This window comes from Ostrea edulis, chromosome 3, assembly GCF_947568905.1.
Source record: "Ostrea edulis chromosome 3, xbOstEdul1.1, whole genome shotgun sequence".
Taxonomy (NCBI): domain Eukaryota; kingdom Metazoa; phylum Mollusca; class Bivalvia; order Ostreida; family Ostreidae; genus Ostrea; species Ostrea edulis.
The window spans coordinates 41,616,043-41,625,638 of record NC_079166.1 but is presented as its reverse complement, the minus strand read 5'-3'; the positions used below and the strand labels follow the sequence as shown (position 1 = coordinate 41,625,638).

Sequence of the window (9,596 nt, the reverse complement as noted above, 5' to 3'; positions counted from 1 at the left end):
TCACCGATTGACGTTCACCAGTTTTTTCAATTGTGACCAAAAGAACAAGTATATTATCTCTATCAGTCTTGAATACTTTTCAATAATTTTCCTACATTTACAGGAACAAAACCACAAAGTAATGTATAATTCTAACCTGAAAAAATTCATTTATCTTAATTGACTAGCTACTTGTAAAAGCCCAGTTTTGTAGCATTCTCATCAATCTGTATCATGCTGGACAATCAAATCAAAATAAGTCATTATATGACATCTCAAACTTGGATGAGATCAGAGGAGAGAAATCAAAAGTGTGTAAACAGAATCAAATCTCCTACTTCATTGTGTACACAGAACCAATATCTCATACTGTTAACTCATGTACAATGTACTCCTCATCATTTGAGAAAAAAATTTCATCATCTTTTGAGATGCAAATTTCACAGATTTAACCTTTACAAATGAAAGTAAATATTTTGGTTTAGTATTGAGGTCACAGGTCATGCAACTAAATCCATTCAATTTATCATTCTAGATCTCTACGCACATTCATAATATATTGTTAAACTAAGTACCTTTCTATAATCTACAAATGATGCACCATGGATGCCCTATACAGAATCTCCTATTTGGATGTAATTCATTGCATAAATCTACCTACTGAGCTAGGTTGACACACAAGGACTTTAGCACAGTGTCACACACTGAGATCATGTCCTTGGTGCTGAGATCAGGGACTTTAAATGAGCTGTTGTCGGACATCTTGGTGTTCAAATAAATTCACAATTCCACCCTCCATATTTCATTTCTCATTGGTGATCATAGAAATCATTGAGATAGATCATAAAAACATGAGTTCTTATTTACAAAAATGATGTCTGTATCTAAATGGTCATCCCTGCCAAAACTGTTGAAATCCACATCCTGTTAAATTCAGCCATTCAACACAGGTTTGATATTAAGCTCCAACACTGGGATACATTCCAAAAGCAACTCTGCTGAGTGTTTGTCTTTACACTGGTTACCAGCACTGGAATAAAGTGTCAGGTTTCACTGGAATCGAGTCTAAATCAGTGAATTAAAAAATCCGTGTGGTTCAGCTCTTTTTGCTGAAGTAGAACACAGCTGCTATGGCTGCAAGGCAGGATCCCACCACAATGGAGAGAGAGGTGAAACTCATGGAGGGTGAATACTGAAGCGCAGCACTCTACAAATAAAATGTGATAGATCATTTGTGGAAATCAGCAATAAGAAAGACAAACTTTAAAGACATCTACAATATTGGCCAGATCCATCCTTATAGAAAGTTGAATCAATACAAGCATAAAATGAACTCAGCAGATGCTGAGAGATAAGCAAGTGGACTCTGTGTTTGCTTTATAGAGAGCTAACACAAGGAGGCAGAGCTTATCACTCGAGGAAAGGGGGGGGGGGGGGGGGGGGGTTCAAGCTTTCACTCAGACTTTTATTGATATAGATTACATATTGAAAACAAAAACTAGATGTACTATAGTATACTGGAGAAAACTTTGCCACAGAAAGATATAACAACTGCAGTGGCCCAGTGGTAAAGCGTTCACTTTGTGATTGGAAGGTCGTGACTTCGAGCCTTGGTCGCATCAAACATAAGATGTAAACATCAGTAGTAAATACTCAGGAATCAGTGAGAGTCTTTCAGATGAGACCTTAAAAACCAAGTTCCCGTGCCGTGACAGGCGTGGGTACAGTAAAGAACCCTCACTGCTACAGCCCTGAGCACCATATGTAGATCTAAATTTTGCAATTCACCTACAGTCAGTGATGACAATATGAATGAAAAATTCTTGAAGAGACATAAAACAAATCAACAAAGGTAAAGGAAAATATGTTTGTGTCTATGGAATACACTAAGGATGGAGCTAGAAGCAAATTCTGTCAAGTAAATTCTGTCAACCTAATGGACACTGGGTCCGTGTTTAACAAAGCTGACTCAAAAAAAAAGTGAACCCAAGGTCTGCTCAAACTTTAAGCGAACCCTGGATCTACTTTGGTGTATGTTGGGTCTGTTTGGTTAGTGTCAATATTAATGACCCACAATCAAGGATGGCCATAATGTACTGTAAAGTATTGCAAATAGCACCCCCCCCCCCCGATTTTTTTTTACTAAATGGGGAGGGGGAGCTTCCTCACTGTTTTCATGTCACATCTGATTCTGTCGCTGTATTGTCACAAGTCAACCTACATAACTTCAAACATATTACTCAGATACCTAATGAACAGTAAACGTGGAAATAACCAGTTTTGCCTAGATAAGCAAATACTTGTACAGGAAACTTACCCATCCCCCCTGACTAGCGATCCATCCAGCAATCTTCTCTTTGATGAAACGTACCACATGATTAACTATGACTTTCAGGAACTGTGCGAACTTTTTGGCCTTCTCTTTGACTACAGTCATGGTGATACGGTAAGCTAAGCACATTAAGGCAGATACACGGCCCCAGTTTATCTCATCAGCAAAGAGCCTGAAACAGAACACATCAACAATAACAATTTACTAAAAGATCCTTCGCATGTATACATATATATCGTTTGTATTAGTTGTGGGGACTCAACACGGGTTGACTGACAATACGTTGTCTCATAAAATGCATAGTTGGGGTGAACTCAAAATGTAATCTTAAATGCATCACTTAAATTTGATCTACAAGCATAGACTATCTCCAAATTGATCCATCACTTTATCCATCCATTCAATCCTAAGATTTCCAAGCTTTATATATATGTATATATACAAGCTATGTTGGTTGTTGAAAATTAAACATGTATGTGATGAATGAAAGGGCATACAATTTTATAAATACTCTTTCTTCATGTTCAGACACCTTAATTTTTCTTGATGCTGAGGCTAAAAAATGAGTTTATTATGAACTCTGATAAGCCACATAGAAGAAGTGTTCACAAACTATTTTATACCCTCCACCCTTCAGATCCACTAAACTTTAAGGACAACATGCACATCTACAAATGGCAATGAAGCAGTGTACGAAGTTTCTAGTCTATCCGATAAGCCATATAGGAGAAGTGTTCACAAGGTATTTTACTTCTTCCACCCCTCTTAGATCCACTATAACTTTTAGGAATATAATTGGATCCTCCTGTCCCACCAATATGCACACCTACGAATGGCATTGCACACAGTTTCAAGTCTATCTGATAAGCCATATTGGAGAAGCGTTCACAAAATTTTGTGACAGACAGACGGACAGCCGGATGGACAAAAAGTACAAAAACAATGTCTCACTCTGAAAGAGGGGAGACATAATTAAATACTTGGTAAATGAAATGAATAACAAGAGGTACTGTGAGCAATGTTCACTAAGAATACCCCCCGCTTACCCCAATCTCCCAATGGGTGTTGGTACTAGGTATAAACTACCTCTTTTCTGAGTGTAAAAAACAAAAGGCATGACAAACCGAACCATATTGCTATCTGAGTGTCAAAAACAAATGGCATGACAAACCGAACCATATTGCTACTTCGATGTCCAGTGCGCATGACCTTTGACCTTTTGACCCCAAAATCGATAGGGAACATCTTCATCCCATGGGTAGTCCATATGTATGATATGGTGACTGTACGTGGAAAGGATAACGCTTTAGAGCCCGGAAACCATAGTGCTACTTCAATGTCCAGTGCGCTTGACCTTTTGACCCCAAAATCGATAGGGAACATCTTCATCCCATGGGTAGTCCATATATATGATATGGTGACGGTAGGTGGAAAGGATAATGCTTTAGAGCCCGGAAACCATTGCGTCTACAGACGGACGGACAGATGGACAACCCGATTCCAGTATACCCCCCCCCCTCCACAACTTGTTGCGGGGGGTATAATAATACTAATAAATCAATGAAATAGTGATATAGTTAGAGCATTTTAAGTTGACATTCTACATTTGTAAATATAATATAAATCACTGCATGACACAGCTCATTAAGGGTTTAAAGATTACTTCATTTATAAATATTTCCTGCAAATTGATTAACTGAAATATCGTAGAATCACTCATTTTTGTGGGTATTTCATTTTGTGGTTTGAGAAAAAATAATTGTGTTCAAGAGGATTTGATTTCATGTTTGATTGTAGTTCATGTTTATGGGACATTTAAATTTGTAGCTTTGTCCATACCATGAAAACAGCAAACAATAAAACACCATGAACATCAATGATTTCACAATACATAATTTGATAATGATCTTGCTACAGATTTCCTCGTTTACAGCATTTGTACGATTCATAATTAACATGCATTACTTTTTAGCCACCCCGGCAAACACATCATACGCTGTGTCTTCTGTCACACTCAGCTGATTCAACATGTCTTGAAAGTCATCAGCGTATCTGCGATTTATGTCATCACCTATTCTAGCCAGCTGTCGGCCAACTTGTGAAGCTCGACTACAAAAGATGTAAGAATTACTTTTACTATATTTGCAAAAATACATCCCTTATTTTGAAAATCACAAAAGTACATGCTTCATAATTATTATAAACATCTCACAACAACAGAATTATTTCCCCCTAGAAATAAAACTATATACAACACTGATGATTAATTGTATGAGATTTTTTTCCTCCTTGGTGAGTAATCCCTTAGAAATGATGTACGGTCCACATCTTGATAAATGCACAAAATTCATAACAATATACCTCATTGGATCTGACGTAAAGTTATATAACTCTGGGACGGTGGGTGTGGTGGAATCAGGGGTATCCTCTTCCAACTGATGACGATAACTTTCGTAAATAAAGTTCCTAATAACGTCTTCCGCCTCATCAATAACATTCTCTTCCGTGTCTGGGGTCATCGTCTCTGTGTTTGGAGACGGAATTTGTCGGACATCGGATGTCGGCGGAACCCGCCTCCCATCGCGGGTGCCTGAACCTCCATCCCAGTAGGCCATGTGGGGGGTCTGTGGCTCAGACCATTCAAGCTTTGCTGCTAGTACTCTGCAAGTATTTAAAGAGTTTTAAGATGAGTCAATAATCTATACAAGAATGATATAGGAAATACCAAAGGTAAGTCGTACAAGTTCATTATTATGAGGATATGTTGCCCATCCAATAAATTAAAATATCGCGGTTTCAAATCATTATTCTTAGCACAGCTTTCTACTTTTAAGGATAGAGTGTGAATAAGCACAGTCTGTTGCTCAGTATGAATCCTGCATGTTCACTTAATCAATGAATATTGTTTATATTAAAAATCAGAAGGTAAAATGGACATGATTGGAACGTAGAAGAGTTAAATAAAGTTATTATTCTGTTACTAAACTGAGATTGAACTTTGCTGACATCATCCTGTGCATTTATTTTAATGCAAATTATAAGAGATCAAAAAAATTTAGCCAGTAGAATTATGCACTCATGTCAGTATTGATAAGACGTCATAGAGGTAAGAATTAATCTACCCTTGAATTTGCTTCAAACTGGTAATCTCTGCTAGACCCACTGCAAAAGCAGTATATATTCATCACCAAGATCTCAGTACTATTTGTTACAGACAACTATTACAGATATCTTGAGTTGATGAAAGGATACAATAGTCATGATTACAATATGTTCTTGACACTAAAAGGAATACTTGATGACAGCCTGTGTCAGATGAGAGTGGTGAAGTGGGCACACTTGATGCACATGATATGAATGTGACCGATCTGATCTGATGCATATCCATGATAGGACATTATCTCAGAGGATGGGATGACTTTCACACTTTGGGATATATGGTAAGTATAGTTGGTAACTTTTTCATTAAAATTTTAGACTTAATGTCTAGACTCATAATGTATGTGCTACTACATATAAGGAACCACCCCACAAAATGTCATAGTTAAAAGTTACATATATAAATATAAATACATCTTCTTTTTTTCAAAGGGGGGGGGGGGATTTTTTTTAATACTTACAATTGTACTTAATATTTCAAATTTAATCATTTCTAGTTTTTCTACCATTATTATGAAACATTGTTGAGGGGGTGTGCTTGCATTTATTTTGCTTCTGTAACATTTTATCTTATTTCTAGATCATGTAGAGTAAGATATATTCTCTTTTTCCTTCACACACAGAAAAGTTCAGTAAGTTTTCACGCCAATCACCCGAGTATCCACTGAAGGAAGATTGTATAGGTAAACAAAACTATGTTGCTAAACGATGTAAAAAATTAAAACTTTAAAATAATAGCATCAATAATAATAAAATGTTTTAAGTCCTTGAATCAATTTGCTTTTCTACATTTATCTACAGTTTTTCTAAATACTGTTTCACTTCCATTACTAGTCACTCCTATAATTCTGATACATATAATAGCTAGATGATCATTTCCCATCTGACTGTACATCACTATTATAGAGAATAATACATATGGAGTGGGGGTGCTGCTTTACCAGTAATACTACATGATACGACATGCATATACACACTGTATCTGATGTAAATGTAGGTTTTTATTTTATATAATTATGGTAATTTCCTTTCACAGCTTGGAGCAGTGCTTTAAGTCAAAGACTTTCCCCGGATAGGACAACTCTCTAACCTTAACAGTTCATAGCTGGCCTGGACAATCCCTAATCTGAGATTAATGTTTACAAACTTGAATCTGCCCTATGTCAGGAATATTTTATGTAAAATTCTACTTTCCTAGCCCGGTGTATCTTGAGAAGAAGATTTTTAAAGATTTTTCCTAAATATTTGTAGGTAAAACTTTGATCCCCTATTGTGGCCCCATCCTACCCCGGGGGCCATGATTTAAGAGAAAACTGAATCTGCACATTCTCAGGAATCTTTCATGTAAATTCGTACTTTACTGGCCCAGTGGTTCTTGAAAATGATTTTTAAAGATTATCCCTATATATTAGCAAGAAAAACTTTGTTCCCTTATTGTGGCCCCATCCCACCCCTGGGGACCATGATTTTTACAAACTTGAATCTGCACTATGTCAGACAGCTTTCATACAAATGTAAACTTCTTTGGCCCAATGGTTCTTGAGAAGATTTTTAAAGATTTTTTTTTCTATATATATATTAGTATGTAAAACTTTGATAACCTATTGTGGCCCCATCCTACCCCCAGGGGCCATGGTTTAAAGAAAATTTAATCTGCGTAATCTCAGGAATTTTTCATGTAAATTTTTACTTTCCTAGCTCAGTGGTTCTTGGTAAGAAGATTTTAAAAGATTTTCCGTATACATTGTATATTTGTATGTAAAACTTTGATCCCCTATTGTGGCCCCATCCTACCCCTGGGGGCCATGATTTTAGCAAACTTGAATCTGCACTGTCAGGAAGCTTTGATGTAAATCTCACCTTTTTCTGGCCCAATGGTTCTCAAGAAGAAGATTTCAAAAGATTTTCCTTATATATATTTGTATGTAAAACTTTGATCCCCTATCGTGTCCCCATCCTACCTCCAGGGGTCATGATTTTAACATATTGAATCTGCACTATGTTAGGGAGCTTTCATGTAAATTTCAGCTCTTCTAGCCCAGTGGTTCTTGAGAAGATTTTTAAATGACCCCACCCTATTTTTGCATTTTTGTGATTATCTCCCCTTTGAAGGTGGCATGGCCCTTCATTTGAACAAACTTAAAAGCCCTTCAACCAAGAATGCTTTTTGCCAAGTTTGGTTGAAATTGGCCCAGTGATTCTGGAGAAGAAGTCGAAAATATAACAAGTTTACAGACAGATGGACGATCAGAAAAGCTCACTTAAGCTTTCAGTTCAAGTGAGCTAAATAGGTGGGGGTAATTAGATTGAGCTGATTCCAAACCATGCCTGTAATAAGTTAATCCCAACACCGATAGGGGGACTGAAATAAATGTGTCTGGTCAAAAGAATCAGAAATCAACAAAGTTACAAAGCTGCAATTCTAACCAGTGATCTGGTATTTGTCAGTCTAACATATTGTATCACCAAGTCTGCATTCTGTTTCATGTCAAATAAGACTTAAGGATGTTGGAGTCAATCTATCTATTATTGATTATGTTTAATAAGTATATAAATCTTGAAGTTGGTATACCACGGCACTCATTCGAAAATTTGGGGACTGGAACTATTGGAATATTAGGAAAACTAGCAAAAAATTTCAACATTGGGAATTCACATCAACTAATTCAAAGCATGCAATAAAGGCAAATATCTATTTAAAAAGTTAGCATTATTGAAGGGAAGTAAGTATAGATGTTTCAATGACTCATTAAATTCAAAGGGTATTTTCTTAAGCACATTCTTAGTGAATTTATAAATCAGTCTTGGCACAATTTTGCAATATGGAAAATCACACTTCAATTTTGGGAAAATGTGGCTTTTTGAATTTAGCAATTAGAATGTCAAGGGCCTTTTATCGGACTTCACTTTCATGAATCGATTTAAGAACTCTGTACACAAACCTATGATACTTTCTATCAGTTTAAGATATTACTGATATTGTGGGAAAGTGTGAAACTTCTGTACATAAAGGTGACTCCCTAGATAATGACCTAAATGCTCTATCAATATATATATTATGGTTATATTGGTCAATCCATTCAGCCATACTAGCACGAAATGCTACCCATTAAACTACAAATCATTTTCTGTAGAATTGGTGGATCTAACTATTACGTTTGCATGCATTAAACCCATTTCTAACACTTAAATATGCATTATTTCAATGAATGATTAATCAATAGATTACATCAGCGTTAAAACATCTAAAAATAGATTACAACCAAAACAATAACAAATAATGGCCGTTGAACGATACTCACATGGGGATTGATTAAGTTAACATGGATGTGCACTTTATTAAACAGAAATCTTCTAAATTTTAATGTCCCGTTTATATCTTCGGTCACTCACCCAGATCATGATGTTAGTTAACAAAAAAACTGCATAATGCTTGATACTGAACATAACGATTTTCAGAGGGGCAGAATTTTAATTCTCATGAAAATAGTGTAACTGATTATTTTTAAAATATTTAAATCTACTGTGTACATGGGCATCTTTAAAAGTCAAAATAAACCTACTTGAAGTTGAAACCGCGGAAATGCTGAAGGTCGTTTTATAATACCCTGTCTTGTTGACGTTCTCCTAATTCAGTGCCTTTCCTTGATCACACGAAAGATAAGTATTTACATCACTGTTTTCGGAACAAATGCGCAAAGTTTACGTTGATTAATCTCGACCAAAACGTCTTTGTTTGGCTTGTGTCATTTCTCTTTTGCCAAAAAATGCTACCCTATTGGAACTCTTCTGTTTGATAATTCGTACAATGTTTATTCGCTTTCTACCAACATACGAAAACATAAAAAACAAATACGGCCTACGGCTATGTTGTATGTTTTGTATACATAATAAATGGGGTGTGTGTTCCACAGGGGCTCGATTGTCAGATATTGAAATTTCGTTCCTGAAATAAAATAAAATTCATTACCAAAACCCCACTCTTTTCGTCGTTTTTAGGAGGTACTCTAGGAAAAAATCAGTATCAGAAATATTTGACTTTTCCTTTTCAATTTAAATACCCAGCCGAGTAGCTCGGTAGGTTAGCATACTGATTGCTGAACTGAAAACCAAAATGAGGAGGGTA

At 36.1% G+C, this 9,596-nt stretch overlaps 1 protein-coding gene across 1 annotated transcript in view; it reads right to left on the bottom strand.

Moving 5' to 3' along the window:
* The window catches only part of LOC125677742 (bcl-2 homologous antagonist/killer-like), a 10,974-nt gene extending 1,694 nt beyond the window's left edge, over positions 1 to 9,280 (bottom strand). The window contains exons 1-5 of the mRNA XM_048915913.2: positions 9,034 to 9,280; positions 4,673 to 4,972; positions 4,277 to 4,420; positions 2,297 to 2,483; positions 1 to 1,186 (exon numbers count right to left, since the gene is read on the bottom strand). The exon at positions 1 to 1,186 is cut by the window's left edge and continues 1,694 nt beyond it. Coding sequence (XP_048771870.1) covers positions 1,076 to 1,186; positions 2,297 to 2,483; positions 4,277 to 4,420; positions 4,673 to 4,926 — 696 coding nt within the window. The 5' untranslated portion in view covers positions 4,927 to 4,972; positions 9,034 to 9,280 and the 3' untranslated portion in view covers positions 1 to 1,075. The remainder of the gene's footprint in view (positions 1,187 to 2,296; positions 2,484 to 4,276; positions 4,421 to 4,672; positions 4,973 to 9,033) is intronic.
* Between the last annotated feature and the right edge of the window lie 316 nt (positions 9,281 to 9,596).